The following is a 22,144-nucleotide window of genomic DNA, read 5'->3' as shown; positions in this document are numbered from 1 at the left end:
GGTTGACTATTAAAAATGAAGAACGACACCTGCTGAATAACAAATACAAACCCACAGAGCACTTGAAGTTTCATAGACATTCCCTAAGTAGTGACTACTTTGTTCATGATCTGAGCCCAGGTTTCTGCGTTACAGGCAATTCCTGTTACAGTGAACTTATTTCAAAATTCAGTTTGCTTTTTCTCCCAACAACCATTCCCTTCATTCACAATTGCCTTATACTGCCATTGCTGGAAAAAAAAATACAGAGCTGTAAGAAACTTTCTTCAAATGATAATAAAAAGGAATACACTCATAGGTTTAAAGAGACTAGAGTATGGTATCACAAAGATATTGTATGCTATATATTATATTATGTGAATGTACTCAGACACGCTTTGCTTTAACTTCTTTCCCTTTCCTCACCTTAATACCAATCAATGCCTCAAACCACCTTCACAGCCTCATGAATCCAAAACTTATAGTCTGAAAAACATATTTAATCTATTAAAAACAGGATATAATTTTCTCAGTTCCAAATTTTTAAGATTCTGAAAATTGGGTGGTAGATTCTAAAGAGTACAGAACGGGAATAGAGACATAAATATGAAGTATATATTATATATTAATGCAATTAAGTATTAATATAATAAATATGAAACTCCCTGATAGAGTTATGAAATAGGAAGTTCCCAAGTTTCGTAAACATGTAATGTTGCATTCAATTACATTCTCTGTTCAAATTACAGATGTCTCAGTATTTGGGAAACATATTATGCCCAGGTCACATTCCTGTGTTAACTAAGTTTACAGTCACTCCCTTTTCTTTAAATACTTGAGAGTTTTTTGTTTCTGCATGTTCTGAAGTGTCATCACGTATTGCCACAGGCACAATGGCTATATTTAACTAATAATGACAGCAGTTGTCATTAGATTTTAAACTCATTAACACTAGTCTGACATATTATTTGAAGTATGTCTTAATTCTAAATTTGATTAAAATTACAAACATCCCAACTCTTCTGCCAATCAACCTTTTTCATCCCCTTGCCCTGAATTTTTCTATGAAGTCTTTGGAAAAGAGGTCATGGTGTTAATGTCCAAAGAAGGCCCCCAGACTGTGAAAAGACGTTAATATGCTTTTCACACAACACAAATAAAAATTTAGGTTCATCAATGAATGTTGAACGGTTTTCAGTATGTTTTGTGTGATAGGAATCTGAAATCTAGAGCTTACTTTACAAAAAGCATATTATATTCCCTATTAAAAAAAAAATATGAAGTTACATTTTACTTCGGGGAATAATTGAAAACGTGTAAATGATCAGCAATTAAAACTGCTAATATTAGACTAATGAAAGACAGAATTAATACTCAAATTTTCAAGAAAACAATAATTTGGTGTTGGTACAGTTTAAAAAAAAATAACATTTTTTCATGCCATTTCATACGAATTCTTCCCTTATTTACACTCACAGAATCACAGAATCACTCTATTCCCTCATCCAAATCATTAATTAATATATTGAATAATATAGGCCCCAGTACTGACCCTTGAGGCACTCCACTAGATCCAGGCCTCCAACTGGACTCTGCCCCATGGACCACGACTCTCTGGCTTCTTCCCTTCAGCCAGTTCGCAGTCCACCTCACTACCCGGTCATCCAGACCTCACTCCCTCAGTTTAGCTGTAAGGATTCTGTGGGAGACTGTGTCAAATGCCTTACTCAAGTCAAGGTAGATCACGTCCACCGCTCTGCCATCATCCATCCATCTTGTTGTGTCCTCATAAAAGTCAATGAGGTTGATCAAGCACAACTTCCCCTTGGTGAAGCCATGTTGACTGCCCCTAATGACGCTCTTATCCCTGATATGCCATGAGATGGCACCAAGGATAAGTCGTTCCATCAGTTTCCCAGGGATGGAGGTGAGGCTGACCGGTCTATAGTTACCCGGGTCCTCCGTCTTGCTCTTTTTGAAGACTGGAGTGACATTTGCTTTCCAGTACAAATGCATTGAGATAATAACATATAAAAAGTAATTACAGGAAAAATTGTAATAAAATGTATTAACTTCAAGTTCACAGAGGAGATGCATTGTTTTCTGAAAAACAGAATGTGACAACTTCAGTTATTATGTGTTGATCAGAAAAAAGTCCTATGTTATTTAGAATGCTGCTTGGAATTGAAACATTTCCAAACTGGTCAATAATTAGCATGGTAAGAATCCATCATTTCACTGACACTCCTGTAGAAAAGATGTCCTATTTTAAATGTATTCACACACATTCTTGTCCATTGGAACCTGTCTTGGTAAATTATTTCATTTTGTAGATCATCTGATGTCTACATGTTATTAAACAAAACAATCTCTAACTCTTTCTTTAAATGCAGACCTGAAATGCAGCTTTAGGAACACTAAATATGGATTCCTTTTCCTAATGGCCTCCTCGTCACAGTACATTAATGAAAGAGGCAAAATCTTATTATTTTTAGTTTTAGCACACTACTGGAAACATACACATCCAACAAATGAAAGAGTACAGATATTTTGGCAAGGTAGCCTCATTTTTGTACTAATTGTTTCCATATTTAGTGGTCATGGACAGTAATAACAAGTTCAAAAGTATTAGATCATGCTAAAGAAGGCTTAAATGTTTATAAAAATTACTATTGAATAGAGAAATGACTGTTAATCGTAATAAATTAATATAGAAAGCACTAACTTAGTTCTTTAACATTTTGACCATATTAATAAAATGTAATTAAAAAAGAATTATTTTAGTTTGAGACTGGAAAATGTCAATAACTGAAATAAAATGTACTGGATCTGCTTACTTTTTTAAAAAGTTTGCACCAAATACTTCATATAAGCATGCTTGTTAATACTCTTGAAGGAGCAGTAGAGGATACAGCATCTTTTAATCCAGCCACCAAGCCAGCACGGCAATCTGTGTAATGTACCATGAATATCTTTCTGCTTCTGGTGCACAAATCAAAAGCCACAAGATGGTTCTTTTACTCCAGTGATCCACAGAACGAGAGTTGGAGGTAGGTCATAAACAATGCTCTGTGCCTGACTAATAAGATGTATTAATCAGAAAAAGCACCTGTGTGATCAGCAAATTAGACCATGCACCACACAAGGAACCCTTGTCAGTATGGCTTCCAAAAACGTATGTGAGCATGGCATAGCAACAACAGCATTTGGGCCAAAATGTTGTCTTTAGGAAGTGATTCGGTTTCAGATCAGCAAAGTTAAATCAGGTGCCTACTTATAAAATAGCTGTCTGTGAGCTAGACATCTTAGCTCCCATTATAGCCAGTGGAGCTCTAGTTGGTACTGTCATGTATCTGTATAAATCCTTAGCTTTGCTGCTCTTGCAGGCTCCTGCAGAAATCACTGACGTTACTCTCAGTATATAATATATAATACTATATATAATAGTACAATGAATTAGTCCTGAGCATAATTGGGTTTGGGTTGCAATCTAAATGAACAATTGATTGATCAGCCGAAACTCCTTTGTCTCAAGGTAAATAACTAACACAGAAACTGCAAAATTACTGAATCGAAGATGAAGCTTAGAAGAATCCATGTTTTCCACAATAGCATGAACTGATAAAATGCACAAACATTTTAAGAAAGAGTGATAACCGATTGATTATTTCATTGGGTAAGGTTGCTAATGTCACTGGAATTATATTTGATAGAAAGAAATCAGTATCAGTTTAAGAATTTTTTAACTAATGAGGAAAAAATGAAGCAGCACACTGGAGACACCTTGAAACTCAATTACAAAGAGATGTGGGGGTGCAGTAAAAGCCGACAGGAGAAACACAAAGTATTAAAAATATATATTTTAAGATTAATTAACTGCTAAACACATAAGCGTCTGCAAACACTGAAGTACATGATCTCCCATATATTTCTAATGAACAATTAATTAAATACGACTATTGACCATGACCATATGTAAATTACAAGGAAGAACAGCACACTACAGAGCATTAACTCTTTGGCACAGTTCTGCAACACAATAGTCCCCCAAAAATGTGTTTTAAGTGCTTGATACTCAATATTTTTGTTGACTAAACTCCTATTGGAATGGTACCTTATAACAGATACATTACTCATATTTATTATAAATATTGAATTAAATTAAAAGAAGCAATGACTTCCAGTTTTTATCCCAGATAATGCGATCTGTCAACTTAAGCTTGAGTCCTTATTCACTTAATCCAAATCTCAATTTAAATTTCAATATGTCAGAAAAATGAGAAAGTTAATAAATCCAAATAAACCAACACATGAGCATCACTAGGAATTATATTTTATCCAGGTATTTATGCCACTTGACACAATGAAAGCATATGCAAGATGATACCTTTGTGACGGACTTTGTGATGTATGCAGTATTTGACACACAGATTTCCACAACGGTGCTGATCCTGCAAATACTTATGTGCAACTACATATGTAAGAAGTCTCTTTGATTTCCATGGGATCACTTGTACCTATTTGCAGGGTTGGGGCTTTAAAGTATATGACTGATCTTCCATTCCCATGCAAAAAGGATTTTCTACTGACATTTGACCTTGTTATCTATGCGTTAAGGACTCAAATGCAGCAATCAGGATGTTTATACTGACAAGTCATTCTACTCTATGCTCTCTTCCCAGTCTTGGGCTACAGAAAGAAAATATAAAATACATATTGCCTATTGCTATATCAATATACATTTCTAAAATCTTCCTTAAGTATATTGTAACTTCTTAAATATGTATACATTGTTCAATCATATTATGTATAAATAAAAAATATATATAATGAAAAAAGTGCTATGGAGTTATGCAGAGAATTTACAAATGTTTTTAACATCAATTCTGATTTTGAGCACATGGAATTCTACACTATTATTAATAACTGTCATTTCCCAGTTCTATTAAACATGTAAACAGGGGTGGAAAAGGGCCTATTTTCTGGTATCAGTGGCTTTTCTACTTATAGCAGTGACTTTTTGCTGTTATACTTACCCTTTTAATGGACACACAATATGTTACTCTGTGCCCAAGCTCACCTACTCTTTCTTCTCTCAAAAGACAAGGCACATCTGCCACCTGCTCTAGTCTGTGTCCCAGCAACAACTGTCGAGCAGCAAAAAGATTGATTATCAGTCAAAAACCATTCAACAACACCAGATTTTGGTAGGTTAAGCTTGCTGATCCAGCAAGAGATGGTGTGAAATTTTCAGTAATGTGTGCCAACATTTTGGTGCTAAAAGAACAGCAGTGCATGTCACAGGGAAACACAGCCAAAGATCTGCAGACAAAGCACACAAGTTTTTGTTTTGAACTTGGCTTGCAAGAGGAAAATGAGAGAAAGAAAGAAAAAGAAAGAGTCGCTTAATGAATTTGAAAATCTATCATAACACTCAAGTAATACGCATGGAGAAACTATAATAAAATACCAGTGAAGACTTTGAAACAAATTATAGCAGCATTCATATAAAAACACTGCAATAATAGGATCGTTTAAGTGATTCATACAGTAAAAATTGCAGTTTTGCAAGAATAAATACAAAGACCTGTGCCTTTCACTGCATATATAGGCCATTCATTATAGCCATTCTAGTGAATGGATCACCTGTATCATACTCAGAATAATCTATATGTTATATAAAACAGATTATCATATAGAAAATTGATTATGTAAGGCGCAGGCTTACAAACATAAATTTCATTCACTAATACCATCACCAATATGTAAACACACCTTTAATTACAGGATTTGTATTATAAAGGCTCTACCACATAATATTGGCTTTTTATGTGTATAGAGCGAGCTACGAAGTACACATTTTCTTAGGCAAATAGCCAGTAATGTCTGTTATATAGATATCTTCCTGAAATATGTTTCCATTAAGTAATATCAATCTGTAAAAGAACGAGCAAAAGATCATTTAACTATTTTTAAATTCAGAATGAAATATTTAACACTACAGTATGTCTCCTAATACTTCTCAAGATAACAAATGCTATTTAATAACTATGGAGAAAAATAAAAGCCAGGGCTTGTTTTTAAAGAAAGTACATAAGAATGCCCCAAAGAAATATATATAAAATATATACAACATATATATAAAATACTCACACTAGTTGAATGATTTGTCTTTTGTTTTTCTTCTTTGCTATCCCAAACTTTTTAAAAACGTATCACATTTTACTGCTACAAGATTATATCAATTGCAATGTTTCACATAATGTTAAATAATTTACCTTCTTTGAAGTTCTCACTGGAATTGTACACTGGAATTGTAGATTCCTACCTACACATACCCTATCCTCATTACAATTTTGCTTTTTTATATATTAGCTTATATCAATTAAAATTGAATTAATGGTTTAATAGATTACCCAATTATTATCTTTAATTTTATACTGAACTTTATTTCAGCTAATGTTGTAAAACATTACCATAAATTTGCTGAAGAAATCAATGTACTTCATGATCTTAAAATATGACAGAAACATTTACATTCACATTTAAACTGTAAAGGATTCAGAAATAGTTCCCCCCATCTTGTCAAAAATAAAACATTTACCAGATTGGTCAAGGAATGAGAACATGGGGAAAATTAATAATGGTCTTACCAAGCAATCTAAAATTAATATAGGAAAGTAGATATTGCATAGTGCTGTATTAAACTTCCAAATATTTTAAACAACGACATTAATTAATCCAGTCTCACATTCTGGATTATTTTTGTTAGTGGAATAAGCCTAATTAATTATGTCTGTTTGATGTCACTGAAACTAAACAGTAAATTCAATAATCTCTTTACATTTTCACCATTTAACCTCCTGCAGGCTCCCTAATGTCTATTCAGATCTATATTAAATTAAGAACCAATGCTAATGAAGGGCAATAAACGTGGCTGTCAGTAGATTTTTCTTTCATTAAGCACATTATCCTCTTACTGAGCTGTAAATGAGTAAACATTAGTTTTGTTAAACCATGCAAAAAGACAGGACGAAAATCATTTCTAATTGCACCCCTTAAGCCATTTGCTGGGGGTTCTCAGTTTTGGGTTTGGTTTTTTACCTTTTATTTTTTTGAATGGCTAGAAAAAGGTCTCTCCAGTTGAAATACAAACGTCGGCATCATGGGGTATGTCTTTAGGTTCTAGTGCTTCAGAGCCGTCTGCCAAGAACACTCATCGTGCAGCCATGTTCAGAATCAGGTTTTCCGAGCACTCCTCCAGCAGCTAAATGAATGCGAGAGGTAAGGAATACTGATTGCAAACATATTTATTTTATGATCCAGGTTTACTCAGAAAGAATAAAATTGAAAATAAAATAAATCCGCTCGCAACTAATTTACCGATCATAGTAACTGCACTGCAAGTTGCTTAGTGTTTTTGTTATTGCTAGAAATCATAGGATAACGACATGAGAGAAACACATAACCTTAAAAAGATTGGTTTAACAGTATTGTGCTCTTGCCTCTTAATGTCAAATAATGTACATTATGCTGTCATTTATTTCACTTAGCATTTATAAGGATTTTTAACAAGTAACACATTTTAGGAATAGTGTAAAAAGGAAGAAAAGTTTCATGTAAGCTCATTTTAAAGGAGAAAAGCTACAAATGAACTTCATCCACGCAAAAGAACTTCTGTTAGAGGTTACTGCCTTAATTAAAGACACACAAACTTTATCAAAGATCCTTCTTCTGCCATTTTTTAAGCTATGAATTTGATTACATTTGGCTGCTGTTTAACAACTTGGGATATTTCAAATGTCCCCTGGACATGCCAGAGTTTTGAAAGAAAGAGCACAGGTAATTCTGTTGAAAAAAAAGTCCGGTTTAGCAATTTAAAGAAACAATCCAAGGTATTTGTATTTTTTTAATAACTTATTATAGTAATTGTGTGAAAAGACGATCTGAACATATGATCGTTGAAATTCTTCACAGTCTGATAATTTAGTTCCCAAAACTTAAGTCATAAGTATAGAAAAGTATAGAAATTGGACTGTTATAAGCAAAACAGACTTAATCTATCCCAAACTGAATTTATTCAGAACTTTTAGAATACTTGGAAAGCAGTTGCTTAATTCCATTATGAAGTTTTTTTATGCAATATCTTAAGAATTTCATAAGAAAATACATCACCTAATTTTGAAAGTATTTTTCAAAATCTATCAGCACAAATAAATATAGATATTTTTTTTCTGAGAAAACTTGTAATTAAAGAGTGCTTGCAGTGCGCACTATGGAGATTATAACTTCTAGTTTAAAAGGTAAGAAGTGATGACTGTCTTTTCTCAGGCAAAATTTCAATCAAGTTGACAGCAATTATGCGTGTATAGTGACTGCAGAGTGGGGCTTATTGTTAATTGTTTCTGTTTCCCAGATAGCAAAATATATTCAATGCAGCTGCCAGAATGAAATTAAATGAACTAATACTCAATTTAAAAAAATCATAATACTGTTTTAAAATGCTCATACCACAGACAACTTCTGAATAATACCACAGTAAGACTGTTTTTTAAAAGAAAAAAAAGAAAGATGGAGAGAAGCAGATTTGTAACAAAACGTCACACTTCAGCAAGGCCATTTGTGACATACGGTCTTCATCACAGTCTGCAACAAGAGGTTCCCATGCAGAACTCAAAACTGCCTTGAGGCCTGAATTTGAATTTCTGTTCCATGAACAACCTTAGAAGTTTATCCATTGATTTCGAGTAGCACTGAACTGATACTTCACTTAAACCACAATGTCATGGTGGTAATCTCACATGTTTTACACTTTCCACATTTCTTGACTGATAAAATGACCACATAATATTTCTAGATACTTGTATTCTTTGTAGCATTTCTAAAGCAAGTCATGCTATTAGATCAGCATCACTACTTTGGTGTTGGTTACTAAACCATATAAACATGAACGGCAGGATGTGGCCCCCTTAAAAAGTAACTATAAATTCACTTTTTGGTTTTAGAGTGTCAGACTTTCATCCACCAGGGGACAGGTGTATCAAACTATATGTCTTGTCATACAAATACTTCAGCAGTTTTGAATAAAGCACTTTCAGAAAACATTTACAAGAAAGAAATGTAAGAGCCATTTGTATCCTATTTGAGGTCATGTCTGCACACAAATGAGGGGGCACAATGATAACAGCAGTCATCTAGGTTTGTCTCAGTTTACAATAATTTACCTACTCAAAATAGAAGACATTAGCAAGAAAAAGCTTTTGATGAGGTGATCTCAATTAAACACACTAAAATACACTTTTGCTCACCAGGTCGTTGCTTTAATCGCCTTTATGGTACATTGCAAAATCCAATTGTTGTCTTGGATTTTCCAGACAAGCAGAATCAATTCATTTTGGATTAATTACAGAGAATCACATTCTTCTTTACAGAGGGTAAACTTGATGGATATAACCTATCTAGTGTTAAGTCTATTAAAAAATTGTAAAGCAAAGTGAGATGCCTGGTTTATTGCCATTTTATTTGTCTTTCAGAAATGCTTGATGAAATCAATACCCTTTTAAAAAGGATATACTCTGAGAACTTTTAGGTCATGAAATCTTCATAAAAATTAGCCAAGTTTGTTTTAGAATATCAACTGAATCATCATTACAAGGTGACCGAACTGCAGTGGTCATGATTAAAAGCAACAAAGAGCTTTGATTACCTTAGTGGACCTGTGGCCACACTTTGAGCTCTGTTTCTCTTGAATGGTGATATAAGAGAGAAGTTGTCTGTACTGCTTGATTTGTAGCTGTCTATACGTCTGATACTCCAGCACAGCTCTGAACTGATTTTATTTGATGTGTAGAACAATCCTGCAGTCTTGACCTTCTTGATACCATTGCTGATTGCAAGAGAATGTTACGGGCGAACACAAGCTGTCTAGAGCTTTGCTTCCCTTCAACGTTGTTAACAGCTATTTTTGCACATAGAGGGAAACATTTTCTGAAACGGAAATATGATAAATATAGTTAAAATGTCATAATTTTTCTCTGGTCTTTCAACTACTTTAAATTAGTACTTATTGCAGAGAGTTCAGAAAAGCCTACAATAACTTAAGTTGGAAAACACCTTATGAAACTGTGTTATTTCAGAAAACTATAAAATGGTTTCAGAATTCAGTTCAATTAATCGTTGCACAAGCTATGAATTGTATAAAGTGCCGTGGGACAGGATTACGGTGAAACACAGTAGGTATTTCAACTATACTATACTGCACTAGCACTGAGTCTTTGCTAGCTTTCCTTATTACAAACTGAACACAAAATTATCTCATAAAGCTAAAAAAAAGTTTTATTTGCATAAAACCATTTTTTTAAATGAGAAAAAAACACCTTCCAGTTTGAGGCTCCTAATAATGGCACAAAATTACCGTATAGTGTAGGCCAAAAGTCTAGATGGAATATTCACCCCTGTGAGGATCACACAATCTAATTTTATCCAGTCAGACCCAAATCAGCACTAGTGCAACTGTGCCAACAGCAGTGCCAAAGACCAAGAAGCAAGAGCGGAATCAGATGAGATCGAGCCCTCATTCTTCTTTCATGTTCAAATAATTCTTAAGTGTTAGAATATACCAACTATAAATAACAAAAAACAATGTCACAACAAATGTGAACTTCAAAATTCATCCACATGGATTGCAGTATGTTTACCTAGGGAATCCTTAAACTAATCTGCTATCACAGGAATACTAAATATTGGAGTTCAATCAAAGAAAACTCTTTTTTTAGTATTATGAGTCTGGATACACTGTGCTGTGTTTTGAATCCTGACTCCTGACAGCAAGAGGACATCATTTTTTGTAAATGCTTTTTCTTAAAAGGCTCTTTTTTCCCCACTTCAAAAGCAGAAAATAAATACAAAATCAGAAACCAATTTCTTTAGACAATAAAAATAATTGTCATTATTTATTCCGCAGATAACGTCCTTCTTTAGCAGATGACATCCTTATTTACTACTCAGGAACTATTTTTAAAGAATATTAACAGTACTACTACAGTACTACAGGGCTACTACTCTTCAAGAATATATAGTACCTACTAAACCTCCTGTCACTAAATTACACTGTACAAGGAAAATACCTACAGGACTACCACTAGTACTCTTCACCAGTCCTTGTCCAGATTTTTCTTAAAATTTCCCACCATCATAAGAACTATTTATACGTACAATGTATGTAAACCTTTGGGTACTTGTGGATACACTCCAATTCCTTAACTGAGGCGCTGTCAAACAGAAAATGCAAGTGTGCAATTACCAAGAGTAACTTACTCTTCACTGCTGAGCTATTTTATACTTGGAGAAAAGTCAAATTTAGATGTAACCCTGATGCCCATCCTTCTGGAGATGAAACACCACAAAATGAAAGTCTTAATATGTGGAAACCTCATAGAAGAGCCAGTTTGAAACGGCATTCACTAGTCAGGAAAAACAGCCTGGTACTGTGTATTAGAGCAAAATTTCTTCTTAGTCAACAGTAAACGTTGTTAGCCCCTAACACCAAAATGTTGTGATCCTATTTCTATGGCACAAGTAAGGATGCCCAGATAGATACAGAGAAAAAATACTTTTAAATCAGAAAATTAAATGGGAAAAAAAAATGAAAAAGCCTAAAAAACTAATGCGCTCCAACAACTTTTTTTTCCCCATTTAAAAGCAATTAAACTGCTGTTTACTCTTGGCCAAAGCACTGAAGCCTTTTTGTAATTATTTCAAAAGGAACTGTTACATTCAGTGAGTTCTACATGTCGAAATTGTTTAGCTACATCGGATTAAAATTTTTATTCTATTGCTCTAATGCAACTTTCTAATTATTTATTATTGTCTAACTAAAGCACATTTCTCTTTAAACAGAAAACACTATACTAAGGAAAAGTAAATGGTCCATACAATGTTTGAAGACACAAATCTGCACATGGCTTATATTTTTTCCCATAAATTAAAAAAAAATAGCTACTTTAACAGACATTGGCTCAGTAACAGCCATACAGGTCAAAGTTATCACACAGTTTTGGATGTGAATTCAACAGCAGGATAATGACAGTTGCCAAGGATTTGTACTTGCTGTCGCTTACTACTAGTGTTGCCTGTCAAATTGTCTCTTTTTCTTATACAGAAGCCACGGAATTTTTTATGGATAGCAATTACTTACAATATACAATGAAGTACATCAGATGTAACAACCACCCTTTAGCCCTTCATTATTTGGTCGTCTCTTTGTTACATCTAGTCATCCATTTTTACCTAAATTATGTATTTATACCGCATATTTGACAAGCTTGTATTCTTTGCTTTATTTTTTTCAGTAGTCGTTCAAAAGATATAGTGATTTATTCTAATATTCTCCAATTTACATTTACATATTCAAATGTATCTTCTTATTTTTATTTTTGTACTTCGTGTTGGATTTCTCAAGAAAAGCATTATCTGCATGGCAAAGGTATTTTATTTATCTACCGAAGGTATTAAAAATTAAAATGATGGCAACATCAGATCTTAACCACAATGGAAGGGCTAAGCAATCTTATTCATTATTTGTTCGCATTGTTAAAGTGTTTTTCTCCAGCCATCATACATGTTTCATATTTGTTTGCACTTACATTATTGTTGCACTATGTGCATACATGGTCCAGATAAGCATATTAATATAACTTTATATTGACAGATGAGAACATGATGTTTCACATATCATGGTCCTAAAGCATTTTCTGGTACAGGCCTGCATTAACAAAAATCATAAGACTTGCAAAAATTCTAAATTTAATTTGATTATACAGAAAACTCACAGTATACAACATTTACCTGATAAAAACCAAAGCCTAATACTTGGTAAATTTAATATGTTTGGGAAACTCATTTCATAATATCTCACCCAACAAAGGGCAGCTTTACACACATAATCTGCATCACTTTGGGAAGGACCTTGTTCGACAAATAATGCCACAAACCTCACACCTGCCAAGTAAACTAAACTGCTCTCAACTCATGCAGAAGTTGGAAAGAAAAAAGTGATGTTTATTTTCCTTTTATTAGGAAAGCCAAATCTTCTCCTTTTCTCCTAATACTCTTTGCTTTTACAGGCTGTCACTAAACTACAATCTATTCTAAATGAGCACACCCCGAGTAATAACCTAATAAGTACAGGCTGTGTGTGAAACTCATGTCCAACTAAAATTGTTGGGAATTTTGCCAAAAGCTTGAATGAAAATTTTATCCTGGATCTCCGAGTCAATGAATAGAAAGAAACTGCTTCTCCATTCTCTGTCACTTCCCCACTGAAACCCTTGCATCCCACAGGCCACGAAAGGTTTTTCTCCAGTAGACTAAAGAGAAGAAAAGAAACTATACTGCTCAGTTAGGCAACCGGTGCCTAATGAAGAACAAAATGTTAAAACAATCCTTTTTCAAATATCACAATAATCTGACAGCATTTACTATCACTTCTTACTTAGCCAAGAAACCAGACGGCAGCCAATACATCTGTCTCACCCCAAATGCCACAGAAATGGATTTTCTTTCAGTGCTGGGAACACACAAACCTACTCAATGCTTGAGGAATGAAGTTGCCACAGTATAGAAAATAAATCAGGGCAAAAAATTAGAACGGACATTTCTTTGACCAGAATAAGTGCTCACAAAGAAACTGATAATTGAGTCACCATAGCAGAGTTTTACTAGCTAGGTAGATAACAGAGTAAATAAGAAGCTGTAAAAGTTTGGTACTTAGGTGTCACTTAGACTTGCACAGTTAAAATGGCCGCCATCTGCTCCCATGCTTCTCTGTGAAGCACCTTGGGCTCTGTAATGGCCGTGAGGGCCCTGGCTGCATTCCCCTCCTGGGGTTTGCTGCTGGGCTCAGGGCCAGCTCAGACACAGCGCAGCTGAGGGCAGCCTCTCCTTCCCTGCTGTGCCCGTGGGGAACTGCCAGACGGCTCTGCAGGGCGGCCTGGGCCAGGCCTGGCCCCTCTGCTGGGAGCTGCCTTTAAGCCGAAGTTCTAGAGCTCAGCCTTGCCTGAGGTGTCCCCCACCAGCCATGGGCCCTGCTGATCTGCACCCAGGCCCCAGCTCACAGGCTGACCCCCCAGCTTGGCCTGGCAACCACTGGCTGTGTCTGATCCTGAGCCTGGCTCACTGACTGACTTGCCTGATAAGCCAGGCTTTGGCTGTCCCAGCTGCCAGCTCGGCTGGGCCTGGCCTGACAAAGCCCCTGCTCCACAGCCTGGTCCTCAGGGCACAGCCATCCCTCGCTGGGCTCTGGCAGGGGCTTTCAGGACACAATGGGTCTCTTCAATAAATACATGCAGTATCTTGTCATTTCTAATCACGCTTCTAATTTCTTTGGTACAAAAATATCGTCAGCCCTCCTGATTGAAATCAATTATTAACATCATGACTCAGCATTCCAGTTTACCATCTGACCAAAGATGAAGAACTGGTATCTAAAGAGCTGAAGAAATGTGAGAAGACAAAATTATTTCACAGTTTCCGGGAACACTAAGTCAGCTACAGATGGATCCAGAATGAAGGATTCACAAACACTGAAAGAAATACAATTTTAAATAAAGACAAAATTTGAAAATCAAGCTATCTGTAGTGTTTTGAGATATTTTTTCCCCTTACTGGAGTGAAACTGAGATTATACTATACAGAGAAATTATAAAAATATTTTAAACGTTTTACTTCTCTTCATCTTTAGACTGAGACTGATGCTAAGAAAATATTTACTCGATTATATTTTTACAACTTCTCACACAGCAGCAAATTAAGCAACTTTGATAAATGACATGAGTGAAAAGTTGCCATGGCTTTACTCACACATTTTTTGCTAATGTAGGTTGTGCATCCATGTGGCATGAAAACATTTGCAAAGTTAAGAGCTCATCGTATTTTTGTGACGATGCACATGCCATATGGTATTTTTCCTGAGCACTTATTGGACTTCTGTTGTTTGCTATTTCCTATTTAGAAGTACAAAAGATTGTTACTAAAATGGAAGCATAAGCTTTTTTTTAAGACTGATGATTAAATAGTGATTAGAAAACCAAACCAATATTGTATCATAATTTTCTCTACAGACTGTGAGAACATGGTGGGTTATAGGCAGGGTTTCATTCGGATGCATGTATACTTTGCAAATTGTTCTTTCCTTGGAATCGAAAAGGAAATTTGGAGGCTATAAACAAACAGAGAAAATGCATTCTCTGTGGACTTGCATTAATCTGATTATCTATTTATATAATAAAATCAGAAACACCTGAAATAAAGTCATACAGATTTTCAACAAAACCACCTCTTCTCCCTGCTGCCCCCTCTCTCCTCTACCCTTATTAGAATGGAAAAAATATTGTGTTTCAGAAATTGTTTCTACAAAGACATCACCAAGAACTTAGGAGTTTTGTTATTGCTTCCAAAAGTCAGTTGTTTTTTTTTTTTTAATTAAATTTAGGGAAAACAAGTATGTGATAGACATTCAAATAAAAGTACCTAAGTCTGGGTCAGAATTTACAGCAATCTGAAATAGATCACTGCCTTTTGGATGTACATGCAGTCTAATATTTTACCTATCACTGATTGCGACAGACTCGTGGTCAGTTGAGAAACCCCTAAATTATACTGTCTTATGCAAGATATCTGTCATCTGATGGGCAAGTTACCTGTGAAAAGGAATCTTTCATTTTCAACACTACTGCAAAAGCCACACTGACAAAACCTTTGCAAGACTGAAGCCCTGTTGTGCATTTCTTAAATGAACATTTGTGTTTGAAGTATATATTATTATTTTCACAGTATACAAAATGAAGACATATCACCATGTTGAATAAATCACCATGACAAACTTTAAACGTTGGAAACAGCTACAAAACCTTTTAATCTTACAAAATGATCCCTTTGACTTCTTTACTGCCATCCTAAATTTCTGGAATTCCTCTTTCTTCTAGATATTTTGTTAAATAAATTTACTTTCTTTTTTTGGTGATAGGAACATTTTTTAACTATATGGCTGTACAGTGTCTAGCACAATGAGCCCTGAACTTGCCTGAAGTACCAATGGACAACAACCCCCCTCCCCAAATCAACATGAAGATAACAATGGAACCCAAGTAATCCTAAGGGCCAAAAAAGCCAACTATATTGCTGAAATATAATTGTAATGTTAAACTGGATGAACCTCAGCGCCAGTGACAAAAATCAGAAAGAAATGCAAATTTTATTCAGTAACATTTACTCCCCTTTCACTGGATTGATCTTCTGTGATGGAATACTATTCCTCTTTTATATATCTTAACCTTCAAACATGCACTAGTGATATGTGTTACTTCAAAGCGGCTTTATTTAGCATGTGGTTACTTTTAGAAATTTTACTCAGTCTAACTTACTGCAATTTGATGATAAAGTGATATGATCTAATGGCTAATTGATGTCCAAATGGGCAGATGTGCTCCCCTCTTCCATCTCTTCCCTTTGTCCTGGACAAGTTCTCCAGCCACCTTCTCTGTGCTGGCACTGACGCATGACAAGTCTGTTCAGTGGAGCTGAAGCAGCGGAAAATCATAACATTTTTGGCAGAATTAGATTTTTGCTCATTTATCTCCACCAATTATTTCACTGTGTGGTCACAGGAATGGCAGTGCTGATGCAAGGGCAGTAAGATGTAAGATGACTAAAGCGGGTGAAAAAGGAACGGCAGAAGAACTTTGCTACTTTCACTGACAACAAGTCATTAGATCAGCGTAGCTCTATCTTCAAACTACATCTTACAGTTCAAACTGAAAAGACAATGGGAGTTTTGCTTAAGCTAAGACTGAAAAATATATGGAATGAAATAGTATTTGAAGTATGGCAACATTATTCTTTCTTGTAATGCTAGAAGGCATTTTACTACTTGTCGCCATGCTTGGAAAGTACTTTAGTCTTTAAAATAATCTACATAATGGAAAAATGTTAATCAAAAGTATGATAAATTATAAACTGTGTCTCTAAAGAAAATAAGCAATAAGCCAATGAGCCTAGTGCTTCTCTTCAATAAACATGTGGAAACACATCCAATTATCTTGGAAAAAAGCCAATTAAAATAAAATGAATAATCTAAATACCAGAACTAAATATTTCATTTTATAATTACCTTTCTCAAGAAGCTGGTTTTAACATAAACTGTGAAATGCTGTCGATATGTCACATTTGCAAGCTTTATAGACACCACAGTTGTTGCTGCGTTACCTTTGTGTACATCACAGTTTGCATTAACAAGTAACCAATGCGACACCAAACATGCCTGTTTCTGATGAGGGTTTTCAGACATCTGAATAGTTGGTTTAAGTATATTGGAATAAAGATCAAGGTATATCAACAAAAGGACTCTTATTCAGTCTTTTCACTATAGGAATTTTAAAAAGAAGAAATATGACATAACATGTGGCTTTATCCACATGGTTAGCAGCACGTGACTACTGCAGACTGTGGACATATGTACAAGAGAGACAGGAAGAAAAGAGGATTGAAAAATCCACATGCGATCCAGGCATAACTGCAATTTTAATACCGAGAGAGTCAATGGGTATAAAAACTGTATTCTATGGCAGACACAAAAAAATCAGAGCCATAAAATGGCACTCTTTTGGAATTTGCAGAGGGATAGAATCTCATGGAGCATGATGCAATTCTTTATTAATTAACTTCACTGAGCCTACATGACAGTGCTGGGATTGAAATGACAACATATGAAAACATTTACTATATAACGTACTGGCATATAACTGGGGATAAAAAGACAGTTTATTTTATCTGTGCATAATTTAAACTTGAACAATATTGGACCTTGACAACATGCAGCATAAATACGATTCAATAAAATGACCATGAGGCCTCAGCAGTAGGGACATCGTGGTGCCAGCCTAGTCATGCTACCTTTTCCATTTGCAGGCAATGAGGACAGGAATGAGGCTCTTTATAGCATGGCAATGTCTCAAAGGAAATCCCATTAGGACAAAAATGAGGATTAAAGTATACCATACTGTCAAAGTATAACCAAGTAATGTTGGCTGCTTGAAGAATGAGACCCTTAACTTCAAACAACAACATGCTAGTAACTGCATATTGTTAGCCCCCAGATTAATTACATATATATATATGAAAAATTCACATTTTGGAGGATTAAACACCTGAAGCATTTCTCTACACTGGTGCTGTTTCTTACTATCTTTTCACTCCACTCCACTATCAGAGATAGAAGGCTAAGTACGTGTTTAACCCTGTGTGGCTGCTCTTTAGTTCTTGTGCTCATAGACCAAACCTAATTAAGACCGTAGCTTGTTGTTGTTCAAAAGCAGTTTGCTTAAATTATCAAGTTTGCAAAGTCAAGCACTGAAACTCAAGATAAAAATATAAATTCGCACAAGCAGTTCTTAGTTTACTTAAAGTACATGGATTCTGATAGACTTAGTGAATTAATCATTTGTTCTTATGATTCCTCCAATTCACTCACTTCACTGAGCCAGAAATGTGCAGGGAAATGCAGGAGAAGAGAGAATTGTCTCATGGCTAAGGTCTGCTGCCCCAGATAAATTGGATATCATTCTTGTCTTTGTCTTAAAATTCTGAAGTGATATTGGATAAATCATACCAAGCAAAATTTCCCAGGAAAAACGCAAACACTAGCCACACTTTCTAGATATCTGATTTGGAAAATCTGGTTTTGTAGTTTTTCCACTAACTGTAAATGAAATCTCGCTCTGAACACAGGAGATAGATTACAAAGATAGGTACTGTAAGCTATAGGAGTTTCGTATTCCAAAACAGAACACCCAAATTCGTTGTTCCTTTGACACTTCAATCTTCGTGCCTTCTTTGTCTCTGTCTGAAGAGGAACTGATAATCTCCTTCGAACTTTCAAGACCAATGCAATGGGTGTCATGAAGACTTATTACTTGAAGCGTGGAACCAAGTAAGATTCTGTAACACCTGTTTATTATGGACGTGTTCAGAACAATATTTGAATAAAGGTCCATACTTTAAACAAACAAGTAATATGAACACCCCTCATTTTTGGTAGAGGCAGGTGTCCTCTGAGAATAAAAGCGCAAAGCAAATAAGCAAAAAGTTACAGTGCATATATACCAAGGGGGTGAAAAAATATGAGAACAGCTGGTTCTCGGTTTGGCCAACCACTCGTCTTTTAAATTATTTTAATGTTCGAACATTAAGTAAATATTTATGGGGAAAAGTTGCACAGGCATCGATATAACTCCAGTGTAAATGCGGCAGGCTACAGAAGAGAAATAATTGTCATGCGGATCAGTGTTAGCAAAGCAAGGAAAGGTATGAGTGTCTTTCTATTTCCCTCAGTTAATCTATGCCTGGTTTAGACTGATTGACACTGCACTTTAAAGACAAAAACTAAGTCATAAAATCTTTCAAATTATCGTATTTGACTGAATTTCCATCCATTGATTTTACTCCACCTGCAGCACACTAGACAAGGTAATAATTTATGATAATTATATGAAAATATACAATTAATATTCATCACCTCTCATTTCTCATCACTTTAGATGATCGGTAATGCAGAGTAAAAATGCTGTCAGATTTCTAATTGCTTTGTAATGGGCCTGAAGTAGGGAAATCGTTAAAGACAAACAATCTGTCACTTGTCTGTTACCTTAACTATCTATCACTTAAAAAAACCCTCATTAAATACATTGCTAATGAACGACAAAAGACTGTACTCAGTGTGCCCAGATGTACCTTCTTAAACAATATTGTAAATTGCTTAAACAATTCCCAAGACATTTTCAATCATTTTTGTGGAAAATTAATGGAAAACATATATTTTCAGTGCGTGTTACATCTCATTTGTTCACATCATTATGACATTTAGTCTATCATATCCACATCTCCTGGGAGACAAAACTTTGCTTTTCTTTTTACTGTTGAAAAATCTGACCCAATTAAAAGAAATTCTGCAAGAACTTGACATTCAGATCTCTGACACCTTGCTCTTAAAACAATGAAAAAAAAAATCTGTTTTAAATAATCCTATCTCTTCCAAGGATTTTTAATATCTAGATTAGTGCCATGATCTAGTAAACGGACTAGAGTTGGACCAAGGGTTGGACTCGATGATCTCTGAGGTCTTTTCTAACCCAGTCGATTCTGTGATTCTGTGATTAAAAAAAGAAGCCAAATGTTGCTCAAGGTTGAACAAATTAGTTTGGTTTTGGTTTTTATAATCTTGCACAGACAAAACAATTGCTCCCAAGAGACAGAATTCAGAATTTGCACTTACACCATTCTTTTGAGTCAGCTGTCTAGTACAGCTCTGACAGAAAACTTGGGCCACTGTACTGACTAATGAATGAAAACAGTACCCTGAAGGGGTATTAATGAGATCCCATAATGAAATAACATATTATTAAATGCTACATTAAAAAGTTGGAAAAATGAAGACTAACTACAAAAAAAAAATCATTTAAGACAAAATATATACTTGTGCATTACTTAATATCTTAAATTTATCAAAACCAAATAAATACTCAGTGCTTGTTTATGTCTATATATACCAGATGTTAAAACACCACAGTTTAAGGCAAAAGGTGTAAGAAGAATTGATGGCTGGAAATAGAAGCCAGGCAAATCCAAGTTTAGAATTAGGGACAATTTTTAACAGTAGGATAATTAGCTGTCGAAACAGCCTTCTCGCAAGTGAGGAATTTTCCATCTTTTAATATTGATTGTTAGATAAAACACACTGGTCTCAGAACAGTCCCATAGTCCATAAAAATTCAAATGAGGTAATCTGGCGCTTTTTTCAAGGCTTTATTCCCATGAATCCTGGTTCTTTTCACTTACCAGACAAACCAGAAAGCAGAGAAGACTATCCTTTTGGAAAACCATTAGTTAATTAAAGAAACAAGTAAGCTAACAGACTAATTCACATGTAGCGCTTTGTATCAAGAAGAGCACTACAGTGTATGCTGTAATTTAACAAACAAAAGTGCTGTCCAGATAAGGACGCATTTGTCCAGATAGGAATTATACTAAATAACTTCGCCTTTCAACCTACAAAAAGGTGTTTGTTGCAAAAACTGTAATTTTTCCAATATTTTGAATATTCTAGATGCTAAATAATCTGAGAAAGACTTGTCTTCTGTTATTTATAAAACCTGCGCGTCCCTTTTGTACACACATGGGGCATTATAAAACAAATACAAACAAAAAACCTCAAAAAAGCTTTACTACTCTGAACAACACTTTGAAAAATACCAATTGCCTACAGAAGTAAAAATGTAGTTAAAAATTGAAAAGGTCTGGATGTTCCAGCAATTTCTTAAGATAATAAAATGACAAGGGGCCACTCCACCATTTGTAGTAATTTTTTATTGTATTAACATGTACACAGTAGTCCAGTTAATTCCTTAAATCATTATTTTCCTATATTTCTGTATCAACACCGCACAATATTATATGACAGTTTCAAATAAAGCATCTACTACAGTGTTGAATAGTCTCACAAAAACGTCTAAAATAGCCAACCTACAAACAAATTATCTTAAATTAAACAAGAAAAATTTTAAACATCTGTAGATGTTCAGCTTCAGTGAAATTAACAGCTCCTATACATTGTCATATAATGATTTGTTTAAGTAGCTAATGAAGGCTGGTTTCCCACAGACCTGGGTCCTATACATCCCGTTCCAGGACAACAGTCCCAGATCCTCTCCATGACTTCATGGTCTGTCTCCTCATGTTCTAGACTTTCACGGTAAGTTACTTACACTTGCCATGTCACTTTACCTGCTTTCAATTTGCTGTCAGAAGAGGGAAAAGCAGCAAATCCTATGGCCAGTTGGAACTATATACTGACTTACCAGCCAGTAGCTGCCAGAAACATCAGGTAGCGTTTGAGCTCAGTCTTGCCCTGGTATCTCTCCCCTACAGACCCATCTGGTTTTACCAGATCTTGAGCTGACTTAATTTTGATACCTCTAGCGAAAAAATACTATCAAATTGGCTAGAGATTGATCAATGGCTTCAAAAGTCGTTGTGACCAGACAGAGTATGACTAGCCAAGACTAACCCAAACATAATATCGTGATTTCTGAAACTGGACAGATTAAAATTAAAA

At 35.0% G+C, this 22,144-nt stretch overlaps 1 protein-coding gene across 1 annotated transcript in view; it reads right to left on the bottom strand.

Annotated features, from left to right (window-relative positions):
• The window catches only part of DCDC1 (doublecortin domain containing 1), a 42,530-nt gene that overhangs the window by 17,102 nt on the left and 3,284 nt on the right, over window positions 1-22,144 (bottom strand). The window contains 2 exon segments of the mRNA XM_065066506.1: window positions 7,084-7,246; window positions 9,780-9,966. Coding sequence (XP_064922578.1) covers window positions 7,084-7,246; window positions 9,780-9,966 — 350 coding nt within the window.

The sequence above is a fragment of the Columba livia genome, chromosome 5 (genome assembly GCF_036013475.1).
Source record: "Columba livia isolate bColLiv1 breed racing homer chromosome 5, bColLiv1.pat.W.v2, whole genome shotgun sequence".
NCBI lineage: Eukaryota > Metazoa > Chordata > Aves > Columbiformes > Columbidae > Columba > Columba livia.
Note: the sequence above shows the minus strand (reverse complement) of the source record. Positions and strands in the feature narration are given on the sequence as shown.